This window comes from Budorcas taxicolor, chromosome 1 (assembly GCF_023091745.1).
Source record: "Budorcas taxicolor isolate Tak-1 chromosome 1, Takin1.1, whole genome shotgun sequence".
NCBI classification, from domain to species: Eukaryota; Metazoa; Chordata; class Mammalia; order Artiodactyla; family Bovidae; genus Budorcas; species Budorcas taxicolor.
The window spans coordinates 141,514,215-141,530,607 of NC_068910.1; the positions used below are offsets into that span (position 1 = coordinate 141,514,215).

Below are 16,393 nucleotides of genomic sequence, written 5' to 3' on the forward strand. Positions count from 1 at the left end.
TATCAACTTGCTGTATGGTCTTACGGAAATCACGTTTCTTCTCTGGGTCTCCGTTTCCTAATAAATAAAGTATCAACATTTCTTTTATGATTCTAGGAGAGATCTCGAATGGAAGAAAGGGCATTGGGAGGAAAGGAAAACGCGGAGGAGGCTGAACGGAAAGGGAGGAAAGTGTGTGAGGGAGGTTAGAGGGGTGGTGAGCCATAGAAATGTCTTTTAATCAGCGAGGAAAAAGTCGAAAACGAAACTGTGCGTCTCTTGAGGTCTTAATTTTTCATCTTGGCATTTTTTAGTGTTTAGTCATACGTAGTCATTTTTGGACAAATGTGGATTGAATGAACGGAAAGCCTGGGAAGGCTCACAGAGGAAAAGGGCAAGAGGAGAAAAGAGAGGAAACGAGCAGCACCGGGACACGATGCGTACCTGATCCTTCTCGTGTTCCCACTTGGCTGGCAGGACCTTCCCGCCAGAGTTCGGGCCCCATCTCGGGCTCCCGCGCTCCCTCTCGCTTTCCCGCAACCCGCCCGGAACCCGCCAGAGGGCGCTGCGCTCCGGGGCGGAGCTGCTTTAAATCGCGGCGCCCAGCGGGTCTGCATCTCAGTCGCGGTCCGGGAGCAGCCTCAGCTTCTCGCCTCCGAACCGCAGCGCCGACCAAGAGGCGGACCCGGTCCCAGAGCTTCTCCGACGTCAGCGCAGGGGGCAGGATTCCCTGCAATAACTTCCTCCGCTAGGCTCCGTCACCCCCGGGAGTCCCGGGTGAGCACCTGCAAACTCCGCCTTGTGCACCTGCTGCCCCTGAGCCAGCGCGGGCGCCCGAGCGAGTCATGGCCAACGCGGGGTTGCAGCTGCTGGGCTTCATCCTGGCGTTTCTGGGCTGGATCGGCTCCATCGTCAGCACGGCGCTGCCCCAGTGGAAGGTTTACTCCTATGCTAGTGACAACATCGTGACGGCCCAGGCCATCTACGAGGGGCTGTGGATGTCGTGCGTGTCGCAGAGCACCGGGCAGATCCAGTGCAAAGTCTTCGACTCCTTGCTGAATCTGAACAGTGAGTGCCTTCCCCACTCCCCAGTTGTGACTCAGGGTGGTGTAATGTTAATCGTTCAATCGTGTCCGACTCTTTGCAACCCCACAGACTGTAGCCCGCTAGGCTCCTCTGTCCATGGGCTTCTCCAGGCAAGAATACTGGAGTGCGTCGCCATTTCCTCCTCCAGGGGATCTTCCCGACCCAGAGATCGAACCCGGGCCTCCTTCATTGCCGGCAGATTCTTTGCTGTCTGAGCTACAGGGACCCAACCCCAAATGGCTCTCTTTTGGAGTAGTAGCTATCAAAAGGTTCTGTTGTGTGATTACATGTCTGTCAACCTTCAGTGGATCAAGTCTTCTGACCATGTGCCCTGCCATAAGGTAGTAGAGGGAACCCTGGTTTGGGGAAAGTGCCAACCAGACCTAAGCTCTAATTTTTCCTCTAACTCCCTAGGTGACACTCTTCTCAAGGTGTGAGTTTCAGCTTACATACCCATGAGTGGGGTGGCAATTGAGCGAGTGGGAGCCAAACTCGAATTTGAGCTCTTAGGCCTTTCCTGGACATTCTCAGATTCTGTGAAAATTGAAGAACTGTAGGGTTAGGACAAGAAAATGATGTGCCTTGAAAAATCTGGAGTCTGAAAGCTTCTCCAGTTTGTAAAATTAAATAGATAATGCCAGTTATTAGATATAACTTTTTTCTCTATCTTTACTATGAGTTATCATGAGAAGAAATCAGAGTCCTACATAGACTGTCTCAACCTAGTGTCTTCGCACACTTGAGTTTGAATCTTCTGATTCTTTTGACTTCTAAGATCCAGTTAGTGTGGAGGGGGCTTCCCCAGTGGCTCAGTGGTAAAGAATCCGCCTGCAGTGCAGGAGACCTGGGTTCTATCCCTGGGTCAGGAAGATCCTCTGGAGAAGGAAATGGCAACCCACTCCAGTATTCTTGCCTGGAGAATCCCATGGACAGAGGAGCCTGGCAGCCTACAGTCCATGGGGCTGCAGATTCTCAGATATGACTGAGGGACTAAATAAGTGTGAGGAAGTCTTTCCCTCCAGTGACTCCTTGTAGAAGTAAGTCTCTAAAGATTCCCCAGAAGGTTTAGCTCTCAGACCAGGAGTCTTCAGAGGAGGAGATTGCATAGTCTTATTTTGGAAAGTGAAGGTGGGTGGCAGGTGGAAAAAGGATGAGAAGAAAGAGAAGTTCAAAATTACCTCCCTCCGTTATATAAAGGGGAAAATGAAGCTACTAAGGAGATACAGCTGATGAATGCAGAGATTGGGAGAGAGAGGGCGGGTCTTCTCTGAGTTTCTGTCTTCCACAGAGGAATTTCTACGTAACAAATGTTGGCTTCTTTCTTTCATAAGTTTGGACAGGATTATGTAGAGAGAAATAGTCCTAGATGTGATGGAGAGAAGAGTGACAGGATGGGTTTTTTCTTTTATTGTTTTTTAAAACAAAAACTTCTGAGTGTTTTGTCAGAAATTCATTAAATTCCTGCTTACTTAGGTAATAACAATTCATGGCTAGAGTAGCTTCCTTGAGATATGACATTAGTTGTCCTGAACTTGTGTCTGTCATGCACTTGAACTAACTTGAATAAAAGCTTCCTTAGCCTTTGCCTAGACAAACAAGCCTGCCCACCAGTCCCCTTTGTGTGCTGACAGTAAGCAGTGTTCAAGTCGTCGCTCAAGTTTACTTCAGTTGCTTTGTCCACCTCCTGTATGTGGTTTTGTCAAAAGCCATGCCCTTTGGAGTTGTTCACTCTGTTTCGAATCTGTTTAAAACTCTCCAGTACCTGTGGAATTTGTGAGTCAGTGTACACATGGCGGTTTTTAGTGTTGCCATTTCAGCTTTTCAGAGTTCCTATATTAGGATTCTTTCATGCCAAATATAAGGAGTACATTAAGTATATGACTTTATATAATCATCGAATCTCCTCATGGATGGATAAATACGTGTAAGGAATTGTACGGCATCTGGCATGTCAAATTGAAGCACTGGCAGATGGAGATGGTTGTAAGGACAATTCCAGATAGATCTCTGATTCCTCTGATCAAAATGATTCATTTGCTTATTTTTAAGTATCTTTCAAATTATGTTTATTCAGCTGCCCTGGATCTCAGTTGTGCCACTCAGGATCTTCAGTCTTTTGGGGGGCATCTTGGATCTTTTACTTGTGGTATGTAGGATTTAGTTCCCTGACCAGGAATCGAACCTGGCTCCCCTGCACTGGGAGTGCAGAGTCTTGGCCACTGGACCACCAGGGAAATATTAGCAGTTCATTTTCGACATGTGCAAATAGACTTTCTTTTACCTTCCTTAAACAGCCAAATGAAATCAGATCAATCCATGCTGTAAATACCAAAATAGGTTATTCCTACACATGAAGATGTGTTAAAATGTTTTATTTTCATTTATACCTAACATAACTGTTATGATTTTTAAAGCTATGGTGGAAGATCTGAACACTACCTTTCCTCTACCCATTTTGGAGATTGCTTTCTGATGATTTTTTTTTTTTTTAACTCCATGTCTGTTCCTATTTTCCTTTTGGTTAATGCCAGAGTTTATCAAAGGTGGGGCTGAGGCCTTTCTCTCAAAACTGACTCTCAGAAGAGAGAGCCTTGACTCACAGGTATACTTCCCAACCTGCCAGTGACTCACCAGATGCCTTTGGATGGAGCCCAGAGAACCTACCTATCTCTGTTTCTCCACCTGGACAGTTGTGCTCATGCCCACCTGATGTAGAGACCTGGGAGGTGATTCATTGGCTGTTTTTGGTTTAGTACCGTGATATCCAGAGGTGAACAGGCTTATCTGTACATATAATTAGTGTTCCTTGAAACAAGTTGCACTCCGCAAAGTGCTTTTAGGTGAAAAACTTAGAAGTTGCTTAAAATTGTAGCTTGTCTCTTTGCCAGTGGAGCCCACTTGGCAATTTAGGGCTCAGATTCTGGGATTTATAAAGGTTATAGCACTAGATGTGTTAAAATCCCTGGTTCCCCTTCTCTAACTAGTGTCAGCTGCAAAGAGCTCATGGCAGTGTCTAAAGGGATACAGTGCACTTAAGGCAATGTCAAAAGTGAGATGCAGCAAGGCTTCTTTACATGGTTCTTGCAAAGCAGTTTATGAAAATGTAATTGGGGAACTTCCTGGGTAAAAAAAATAATACACCATGGATTGTGGTTTTACTATGGCTAAGACAGTTTCACTCCCATCCAAGAATGGATGTTTATTGACACTGATGACTGATAGTTGGAATATGCAAAAGAGAGTGCCAGATAGAGTTGATTTTCTTGATTAAACTGTACGTCTTGCCTTGTTTTGATTCATTTTTCAAACTTTTGGCAAGCTAGTTCCTATTTCATGTGCTTAGTTAATTGCTTCTCCTGGCTTGACTTTAATAGCTAGAGCTGTCCAAAGACTGGGTTGCCCCAGGAGGTTGCATGGTGGGAGGTGTGCAGGCAGGAGAATAAATAAGTATTTTGAAGGAATGCTGTAGGGAAAATCCAAGTCCCAGACAAATGGGAGGTTAGCCTAGACTCTCTGTAAGTCTCATCTAACCTTAGGATTCTGTAATTTGTTTATAAGCTCCTCTGGCCTGTTCAACTTGCTTTACATGAATCCACATGTGTGTAGGTGTGCTTTAATGAGTATTGGTTGTCGGTGAAGTTTCCCAGAACTCTCACCATGATGTCAGGCTCAATCAAAGAATAAAATCACTGACTTGGACGGTCTTTGACGCAGAGGCAGAGATGAGGGCACCTCCTTACACTTCTCTAGACTGCATTAGGCCCGCTGAACCACTTGTGTTTAAGGGGCCATTTGTGTTCAGATCTGTTTTGAGAATTAGTTCTGATTTTTTGAATGATGAAAGTCAAAACCCAAACACAAACTTGAATACTCAGTTCTACACTCACTAGCCATGTTTATAATGGTGAGCCACTTGATCTCTCTGGACTGTAGTTTCCCCACTTGCAAAGTAGGGCAGAGTGGGTAGAACAGGGAGAAGAATCTATGACTCATTCATCCATTCAACCAGCATGAGCCAGGCCCTATCCTTGTTCCTAGAAATGCAGCTAAGATGATTGATAATGTGCAAATGTTGATTCCTTTCAGTGCCAACAGTCTTTGTTACTAACTGCAGTGATGCAAAGGACATAGGCAAGTGGCGGAGTTTAGGCTTCCTTGATTGGAGTGATGACTAAGTGGCACAGAAGTAACAGAGAAGCGTACATTTAATCATGAGACAGTTTCTCTTAAGAAACAAAGATGGCAAAAATGTTTGGAACATCCTGAAAAGTGGTTAAGTCCTGCCTTATCCCAGACCACAGTTATTGACTGTGCTGGAGTCTTGAGGTCACACCCAGTGGCCACCAGTTCATACATCAATCAAATGGAAATGCTAACAGTGAAGACTCTTGAGAAACTTTGAACTTGACTAAAAGTGAACAGTTTAATAAGTGAAGAAGCCATGGGAGTATAGCTCTGTGACAGTCTGTGATGAGTTCATTTAATTGCAGAAGAGAAAAGAGGATTTTTGTTCTAGTCACCCAGTGGTCAGTTTATCTGCTTAATACTTGTTAAGCAACTACTGATGCAAAGAGGGACTGCATGAAGATAGAGATATAATTAAAATCTTCTTTATTTATGACATATAATAGGGTAATAAGATAGTAATATGGCTAGTAAATAGCATGAACAATGACAGGTATTTAAAGAAGTTCTGCTGTTTGCATAGTAAGACATTAGAAATGCTTTAGGAAAAAAAAAATTCCACTGACTTGTCTCTGCTTGTCTTTCTACGCTTATGTTGATTAACCTCACTGTAGTAGATCAGTAACTTCTAACTCATTTCTTGTCTCGTAAGTAGAGATCTTTGTAAGTAGGTTTTCAAATTATACTTTCAGGTTGCAAGTGTTAAGAACTCCTTAGGGAGTCTTTAATCTCAAGATTATCAGTCTAGCTAAGTGTAATTAAAAGACCGCCTTCTCCATGTACTGCGGAATAACTATGAGGAACAATAAATAGTGTACCTTTTTGAATGCTTGCTAACCATTTTCTCCAAAGACAGCTTTAATCGGTGGTAATAATATTGTAGAGGCAAATTTAATGGGCCAGAAAGGAACATATTTGCTTCAGGTTGGAGCCACTCAGGTCAACTCAGAGTTAATAGTTCAAGACTTTATCTCTCTGGCCTAAAATATTTGGTGGCTTTCAAATATTTCTCAACTTCTCTGCCCTGCTGGTCATTGTTCCACCAGAAAAAAACTTCATCTTGGAAGCTCATTAGATGCATAATTTAGAAAAATGTTTTAAATTAGATTGGGTTAAACAAAAAGTATGATTTTTTTCTCTGTAGGTGAATTTCTAGCTTTAATAATCTAAACTAGAATTGCCTTTATGTAGCAAGGTTTTAGTATCTTGAGGCTTTCTAAGAGGTGTTTCTCAGTGTAATTTCAAAAATGAAGCTTAACACAAAAGATATTTTTACCAATTATATATGAATTTTTAAAAGATAAAGACATATTCAAATTTAAATTAATTGATTCCAGATTGAATAATCCATGAAACTTGCCAGGTACTAAGTGCTTTGAATAGAAATATGAACAAATACTTGGCCAAGTTATCAAGGAGCCCACAATTACATATTTTAGCTCTCTGACTTAAAAGGCTTCCATAAGACATTAATTTGAAGGATTCATCTGGTTCCAGCTTAAAACTGTGCAATTTAGATTCTATCTGCATGTAAAACCCTCATAACTTGTAACACTTGCTTACTTTGATTTGTAATCCACTATTACATATGCCCAACTAGTGAGTTTTGATGCTGTTATGATTCTCAGCCTTTTTTCCCTGTGTTTACATTTCTCCCCACATATCACTATAGTTAAGAATTCATCCAAATATCTCCAGTGATGCAAGATGAGATTTTGTGTCTGATGCCCATCTAGTATTATAAAATACAGACATTTCCTAAGCCAGTGGATGTCAGGACATAAATGAAAAAATACTGCTTCACGAAATAACACTATTGCTTTATCAGATTTTAAAAAATGAAACATGATCTCCTTGCAATATATGGTTTATACAATTCCTGAGTATAGGTTTTCCCCCATTTTCTCTGTTATTTTTGTGCATTATGCATATAATTCTTTATACTATAAGACTTACTAGGGTTTGTAGCACACAGACCAAAATATCTGTTCCTTTCCCCTTAGAGATTTTGTAAAGTATTGGAGAGAATAAAATGGGGTGTGAATTAAATGTGTTTTCTTTGAGAACTGAAAGAAGAACAAACTCAGAGGTGAAGACTGTGAAAACGAGATAATCCCAGGCAAGTGCAGGTGGAGTCCTGAAGTGGTTGATCCCTGTACGCTCTCTGCCTGGGTGGTTTTATACAGGCCTGACTCAGGAGCTTGAGGCCTAGCAGACTCCTCGGAAGAGTACCTTGTGATCCAAGTGCTCAGACCTGCTGGGCTGGTGGCCTGCTGTTTATACATGAAGTACAGATCAGAATGATTATAGAAGCTGGATCTGGTTTGAAGCCCTACAACTCAAAGTAGAAAACTTAAGACATCAGAGAAAGCAACCAAAGTGGTGAATAAAGGTTGGAAAATTGAGCTTAATGGACAGACAGAGCAAAAGGTGGTTGAGAGAAGTAAAACGCTTTACATATTTGAAGGGCTGTCAGAGGAAGACAGAGGGTAAAAAATCTTTTCATTCTTCCTTTAAGACCCTAAATGGCTTCTGCTACATTTAGAATAAACTCCAAACCCCTTTCCCTAGCTTGCAAAATGGTACATGATAAATGCCTTCTGCTTACCTTGCTAACCCTTTTCATTTTACTGTCCACATCCAAACATCCTCCAATAGTGGCTAGCTTTCCCAGTTTGTCCAGGATTGAAAACCTTCTCAGAAGGCAGGACTTGTAGTTTTAAAACCTAGGGAGTCAGGCAAAATGGATGAGTGGTCACCCAGTCCTCCACGTGAATCATCTCTGTGACTTTCAGCATCTCCTTTTCCAGTGTTCCTTTGATTGAAATGCTTTCTTTCTGAGTGGCACTTAGGACCAGATCAGAAATCTCTGTTATGTAGAACAGGTTAATTATTTTATTTTTAATTTTCCTTCTGAGCATGTTTACCTTTGCAAAACGATTGGCAAACCAGAAGGAAGGACACACCGTAATTATGGAGTCCTTGGTACTTTTCTCTTCATACCACAGTATAATTTGTGATTCCAAGGGAGGTTTCACAATAATCTCATAAGCAGCTATAGTTCCTGGACATGGAACAACAGACTGGTTCCAAATAGGGAAAGGAGTACGTCAAGGCTGTATATTGTCACCCTGCTTATTTAACTTATATACAGAGTACATCATGAGAAACGCTGGGCTGGAAGAAGCACAAGCTGGAATCAAGAGTGCTGGGAGAAATATCAAGAACCTCAGATATGCAGATGACACCACCCTTATGGCAGAAAGTGAAGAGGAACTAAAGAACCTCTAGATGAAAGTGAAAGAGGAGAGTGAAAAAGTTGGCTTAAAGCTCTCAACATTCAGAAAACTAAGATCATGGCATCCAGTCCCATCACTTCATGGCAAATAGATGGGGAAACAGTGGAAACAGTGGCTGACTTTATTTTTCTGGGCTCCAAAATCACTGCAGATGGTGATTGCAGCCATGAAATTAAAACATGCTTACTCCTTGGAAGGAAAGTTATGACCAACCTAGACAGCATATTAAAAAGCAGAGACATTACTTTGCCAACAAAGGTCCGACTAGTCAAGGCTATGGTTTTTCCAGTGGTCACGTATGGATGTGAGAGTTGGACTATAAAGAAAGCTGAGCGTAGAAGAATCGATGCTTTTGAACTGTGGTGTTGGAGAAGACTCTTGAGAGTTCCTTGAACTGCAAGGAGATACAACCAGTCCATCCTAAAGGAGATCAGTTCTGGGTGTTCTTTGGAAGGACTGATGTTGAAGCTGAAACTGTAATACTTTGGCCCCCTGATATGAGGAGCTGACTTACTTGAAAAGACCCTGATGCTGGGAAAGATTGAGGGCAGGAGGAGAAGGGGACGACAGAGGATGAGATGGTTGGATGGCATCATGGACTCGATGGACATGGGTTTGGGTGGACTCCAGGAGTTGGTGATGGACAGGGAGGCCTGGTGTGCTGCGGTTCATGGGGTCACAAAGAGTCGGACACGACTTGAGTGACTGAACTGAACTGAGCTGATAGTTCCTGGTAACCCATGATCCATGAAACATGTTTTGATTCAGAAGTTCTTGGGCCAACCTTCAATCTTCAAATAAGTGTATAAGTTGGGTGCATACTTGCCCACATGCGTTTATGGGGAAGTGAATCTATGAGGGGAGCATGAGAGTGCCTTTGGTTTGCTTTGTAATTAAATCAAGTGAAAAGTTATCTTGGCTTCCCAAATCTCTCTCATATACAGTCAGAAAATGTCCTTAATACTTTCAGAAAGAGATCACTATGATTTTATCATAGATTACCTGGTTACGGCAAGGATGGATATATTAAAAAAAAAATTAATAAATTGATGTTTTTAAAAATCTTTAGTGTTAATTATGACTTGTAGCCTAAATTCTCAACCCTAAAAATACTGAGACTGAGCCTAAGTCTAAATTAGATACTGAGATATAAAACCTTTCTCTCATGTCATCCAGTTTTGAGACCATTAGGAAGTCAATTGTTCCAACTTCCTGGTTACAGATATCATCATTCATACTTTACATAATAAAAACATGATCCTGGTTACAGATATCATCATTCATACTTTACATAATAAAAACATGATCCCAAAGAACAGTAACTGGCTTACCCATAAATTAGCACACTTTGTTATTATAATATAAATAATTTTTATATTTGCAAAAAGACATCATATGTTAACACTGTCAAAGAGATAATGATCTTTATTTGATGGAGGAAATAAATCTAAAGTCAAACTCATCTAACCAGTGTAGTTACAATTCACTTTCCTTTGAGAATCTGTGCCTCAGATATTTTTGAGAATTTCTTTGAGAATTTATGCCATAGGGATAGCATCACGCTTTTACGCTTTAATATATTTACTGGCATATCTCAAACCTAGGCCTATATATTTGATCATGACTTAGTATACCAATGACAAGAACAAGAAATTAGAAAATTAGTGGAATCCTAAGAAGTGCTACATCGAATTTTCAGCCATTTTACAATGTAGTAATTTAAATAGTTTTAAACACCACTGATATTTCTGAATATAAACCTACTATGTTCCAAAATCAAAGGCTATTATGTTTTGTTCTGAAAAAATGGTTTTCAGATCCCCACCCCACCACCATCACTGGATTTATGTGTTGCTTATCCAGCTAAGACAATCTATGAGAAATTCATTTCTTGTCTTCCAAATTCACCCACCCAGATTTTCCCCAGCTTGGTGACTGGAGTATAAAGCTGTTGACTGTTACCAAGATATATTGTAAACCATTTAAAGTATAAATGGTTTAACATTAAGGATAACGTGTGATTGTTATTTCAGAATTAACATTCTCCATTAGTAAGAATTAACAATGTGTTATAAGCCTGTTCAACCAGATCATTAATTATTTTTCAGCAGATTTTGAATTTAATGTTAAAAACATAAACTGTTAGAGCTGGAGGAATTCTTGTTCATCATTCAGCCAGATATTTGTTTTTCCGGAGGAGAAACTATGTTGGGTTCCTGCAAAGGCATCACTAGAACTGGGGTCTCCTGACTCCTGGTTATGTTTTCTGTCTTCCATACAACATTGAAATATACTTGGTCTTCTACCACTCTTCTCTCTTTGGTCTAGGCATAATTGTTACATGTTCTAAAATGTTTTTTGTCAGGCACTCTGCAAGCAACCCGTGCCCTGATGGTGATCGGCATCCTGCTGGGACTAATAGCCATCTTTGTGGCCACCGTTGGCATGAAGTGCATGAAGTGCATGGAGGACGACGAGGCACAGAAGATGCGGATGGCTGTCTTTGGGGGCGTGATCTTTCTTATTTCAGGTGAGAGAGGCCCTGTCCCTCTTAGACCTTATTAAACCCTTTCTGACATTTTTTAAGGTCTAGTTTTTTGCTTCCTTAGATCATGTTGGTTTTATTGCTCTTAAATCAATTGAATTCAGTTCCTTTAAAATATGAAGCATAGAAACTTTAAACCCAATTGACTTTCACTTTCTCAAATGGGAACTGAATAAAAATCTGAGATCTGTGTTCACAGTTGACAGGTCTATTCCCTGAGGTTTCAGGTGCCAACTGATTCATTAGAAACAGTCTCCTCAAGTGAAGGGAGATATTTTTTCTATCTAGCAAATACTGAGGACCAATTCTGTGTAATTCAGAAAATTTCTGTGGTGTCTCTACTGATACTACGTGGGAAAGATGGGGAATGGTGAGAGAGAACATGAGGAAGGTGTAATCATACAGTTATAAATGAATGGAATGAATAGGGCTGGGATTTTTGGAGGAAGAGGAGGACATTATTCCATGTAAGCAGTACTGATTCTAGAATGAACAGGTTTTACCAATAGATCAATGAAGAGAAAGGGCATTTGGAGTTCAGGTGGAATATTGGAATGGTAGGAAATGAGAAAACATGAGTTAAAAAAAGAAAATAATACAGAAAAGTCTTGGAATAAAAACCTTGACAAAAGAGTGAGATTACATTTTCCATAGAAAATAAATATGTATTTATTGCTTTATTCAAATCTTATGTGACCTTTGAGAAAATGAGAGTCAGAAGAGGACAAGGACAGTTCATTTGTAAAGTCTTATAATAAAGTTAATATTAAATAACGTCTCGCATACAGGGTTGTCATTACCATCTTTCTAAATTCCATATATATGCGTTAGTATACTGTATTGGTGTTTCTGGATGCCTGAGGCTGGTGCACTGAGACGACCCAGAGGGATGGTATGGGGAGGGAGGAAGGAGGGGGTTTGAGGAGGGAGGGGGGTTGAGGATGGGGAACACGTGTATACCTGTGGTGGATTCGTGTTGATGTATGGCAAAACCAATACAATATTATAAAGTAATTAACCTCCAATTAAAATAAATAAATTAAAAAATAAATAAGATAATATGTGCATATAAAAATGTGCATGTATATAAAATAATAGACTATTATATGTCATATATTGTAGGTGTCTATTGTTTTGAAATTGACTATTACATATGCTTTCCTGATGGCTCAATGATAAAGAATCTGCTTGCCAATGCAAGAGATATGGACGTGATCCCTGGGATGGGAAGATTGCCTGGAGAAGGAAATGGAAACCCACTCCAGTATTCTTGCCTGGGAAATCCAATGGACAGGGGAGCTTGGCAAGCTACAGTCCATGGGGTCAGAAAGAGTCAGACATGACTTAGAGACTAAACAGCAACAATAAGACTATTACATAAACTATATATGGTAGTCTATTGTTTTTGGAAATGACATTACTAGTATAATCTACCACTAGGAACAACTAGAACTAGATTTTTCCTCATTTTCTCTTTAAGAAAAGTATGTGGATTTCATGAACAATGAAGGAAGAATGCCTGTGGCTTTACTAAACATTTGGTTACAGATTATTCAAATTACTACTGCAGAGCATTTTATTCCCAACACTTAGGTTTTACACCAAAGGCTAAGAATACACTTACTGAGTAGAACCTGTCCTCCGCTGATCCTCTAGTAACTCCCGTCCATCACTCCTGCAGTCTCATGGACTTCTAGGAGTGAGGGTTGCAAGTTCCAGAGTATTCATATTTTCTACGCGAGCAGCCAAAAGCCACAGTGTTTTCTTTCAAGTATTAGAGGCAGTTAGGTTGGACCACTTTTTTTGTAGGAGGAAGAGGGCAATGGGTGTAGCATAGAAATATTAATCTGTCTAAATTGATGAATTTTTAGACTGACTGTGTGCTAAGTCACTTCAGTCATGTCTGACTCTTTGCAACTCTATATACTATAACTTGCCAGGCTCCTCTGTCCATGGGATTCTCCAGGCAAGAATACTGGAGTGGGTTGTCATGCCCTCCTCCAGGGGTTCTTCTTGACCCAGGGATCGAAACCTGGGTCTCTTACATCTCCTACATTGGCAGGCATTTTCCTTAACACTAGTGCCACCTAAGCCCAGACTATAAAAAGAAATTATTTAAGTTCTTTAGATAAGAAAAATTGAGGTTCTATTATACTTATTTTAATAAATGATAGAGTAGATTATTTTGACTAAGTGGTTTCTGTGGGGCTGCCCAGGTGTCTCAATGGTAGAGAATCCACCTGCTAATACAGGACATGCAGGTTCAATTACTGGGTCTGGAAGATCTCCTAGAGGAGGAAATGGCAACCCACTCCAGTATTCTTGCCTGGAAAATCCCTTGGATAGAGGAACCTGCAGGCTACAATCCAGTCAAAGACTGAGCATGCACACGTGCACTGAAATGCGAGAGGTATGAGAAACTGAGAGTGCGCTGCATACAATGATCTGATGTGGCGCCTCAGAGAATCTCATGGCCAGACCTGGAACATCTGGCCAATAGGGGTGTAGGGATTTAGGTGATTGGTGTACCCTGAGCCAGGTCCAATGTGTTCCTGCTATCTGGCTATGTACATTCATTTTGATCCTTCAGAAATGTGAATTTTGCGTTTTGGCCAAGAAGAATGTAGAAGAGTTTTCCTCTTCCCTTTTTTAAGTGACGAGCTTTACTAATAAGGACTTTGGTTTTATCAAAAGTAGTCTAGCACACTAATTTATAACAATCTATTTTAAAGAGATCTTAAATGACATGAATCTCCTGAATGTTTCCAAAAGAATGTTATTTGTGCCAGGGACCTTAAACTCTAAGTGAATAAGATGACATGAACAGTCATGTGCCTAACTCCAACCTAGTATTTTTGTCTGTCTTAAGAGAACACTTACACAAAATCATGTTTGAACCTCTATTCATCCTAAATTAATGTCGTCTGAATGAAAATGGACTAAATTTAAAACATCAGCATTATTGATGAAAGTTCATACTTGTAAAATACTTATAAATTTAATGAGCCATGCATTTATGCTCAGTGTTCCATGGTGATTAACAGTCTTTTGGTTTGAATTTCTATAGGTCTGGCTATTTTAGTTGCCACAGCATGGTATGGCAATAGAATTGTTCAAGAATTCTACGACCCCATGACCCCGGTCAATGCCAGGTAATGTTAGTCACATATAAATTGTTTGTTCTCTGAGAAAATACCCTTTTATGTTCTTCAAAGTCCAGTTAGTATGGTGACTTCCCAGACTTGCTATCCAGAATTTTATGGAATTTTCGCCAAAATTGAAAATAACTTGAATGGCCTGTGACATGTTAAAAATAGTTTGATAATTACTTTAACGGCATGTATTGATGACAAAATAAACTTCAAAGTAGAAAAGCTGTATACTTTCCAAATGTATGCAGGACCTTTTTTCATATTTTTTAAATTTTTTTAATATTAATAAAGATACCAATGTATTTGAAATTTCATTTTTGAAGTATATTCTGATACAACACTTGTGATTATTTGTAACTAAACATAGTTTATGATTGATCAAAAAAATAGTTCTATTGTACAGGTTAATAACCTCTAACAGAAACTTCATTCCTAACAATTTTCTTTATGGAAAAACTATTTTATTTATGAAAAGGATGAGTTACCACTATGAAATTATGTGTTTCATCACATCCATAAAATAATTTTAGAAAGATCATCCTTCTTAATATTGCAAGTTTTGGAAGTTGAAGAGCTGACTCTTGGCTCTCATGTAATGACACCCTTTGATCAGAGACAAGGTTCTTTGTCTCACTGTGTTCACTTCTTTAAAGCCTAATAACTATATTCAGAGTTGGGATGTTAAGATGTAATTATTGTTTGTTGAGTGCAAAGATGAATGGATGAAAAATGCTAGTGGTGGAAAGATAAGGTGTGCTTCTTTGTTTATAGTCACCCATGTATAAGAAAACACATACTGCCATGTTGTTGGAACCTATCCCATAAGACTACAAAGTAGGGACAGAAACTGCTGGAGGTCAATAGGCTAAAATTTTACCAGTAATGGATATGAAAGCACTTTGTAAATTGCCAGGCACTGTATACTTACTTACACTGTCTCACATGATCCTAAAAGCAGTACAGTGAGGAAGATGGGATCATTGTGCTTTAAGAGAAGCAGGCTCTGAGGTTGAGACATGGAATTCATGGCCCACAGTTCAGCAGCTGAGAGTTTGCATCAGAATTCAAACTCAGGCCTTATCATTCTAGATCCAACCCTTCTGTTTCCTTATTGTCAACCATCAGTCGCAGATCTTCTCCCAGAAGTATGGCTTAATACATCCACCTGGGTCAACTTAACCTAGAACAATCTATGGGTTGTTTAGGAGTTTTTTCCGCAAAACCATAGATCAGATTTCAGTGTTTATCAGGGGTTAACTGTTGAGAAGTCTAATAGTCTCCAAAACACTCTGGCAGTTTTTTTGTTTTGTTTTGTTTTTTATAGAATACTGTTGTTACTTGGTGATAGCATGACTTGTTAAGTTTTAGTCTAGGACCCATATTCCAAACCTGACTTTTAAGGTATGTGGCATACTTTAAAAGTCTCCTACGCATGGAAAAGTCTTTGGAAATATTTGTATAATTAACCTGGTGTTACATGACACATTGCCTGATCTACTGTTGCAAATTGTCAACAACTGCAATGTGAACGTTTTCGTGTGTGTGTCCACAAACCTTAGAGTACTTCATAAAACTTAAAGGGATCACAGGGGATTTTTTTCCAGTGAAAAAATAATGAGTGTGATATCAATTTCATTCTCTAATTACATTAGAGAAGTTTCCAATGTTTCATTGATTAAGCAAATGAATCACCTTTTCTTTTTTAGGTATGAATTTGGTCAGGCTCTCTTCATTGGCTGGGCTGCTGCTTCTCTCTGCCTTCTGGGAGGCGCCCTGCTGTGCTGCTCCTGTCCCCGGAAAACAACATCTTACCCAACACCCAGGCCCTATCCCAAGCCAGCACCTTCCAGTGGGAAAGACTATGTGTGACATGGAAGCAAAAGCTGACAACCCTGTTGGAACCAACAAGAAATGGACATTGAAATACTGGCATTGACCTTAAGATCTTAGCTTTTGACTCTTGTAGTCTGAACTGTGGTATTACAACAAAAAACATATTTTTTTAAAAAATATCCATTGCTAAAAATGACTTAGCCTTATCTTATCTCCTCTCCTCAATACAGAAGGGAAGCCTTTGCCATTTGTATTACTGCTTCCCACTGAGTAATCATCTCAAATGAGGGGAGAGAGCATTCCTTAAATATATA

General features: G+C 40.0%; 1 protein-coding gene and 1 non-coding gene across 2 annotated transcripts; one reads left to right on the top strand and one right to left on the bottom strand.

Annotated features, from left to right (window-relative positions):
* The first annotated feature begins 824 nt into the window (after nt 1-824).
* On the top strand, nt 825-16,115 carry CLDN1 (claudin 1). Its single transcript, XM_052646497.1, has 4 exons — nt 825-1,047; nt 10,915-11,079; nt 14,162-14,246; nt 15,953-16,115. Exons 1-4 carry the CDS (start codon nt 825-827, stop codon nt 16,113-16,115), a joined length of 636 nt encoding a protein of 211 aa, XP_052502457.1.
* TRNAG-CCC (transfer RNA glycine (anticodon CCC)) lies at nt 3,227-3,299 on the bottom strand. The gene has a single exon. It is a non-coding gene; the product is annotated as a tRNA-Gly (tRNA).
* Nucleotides 16,116-16,393: the final 278 nt, after the last annotated feature.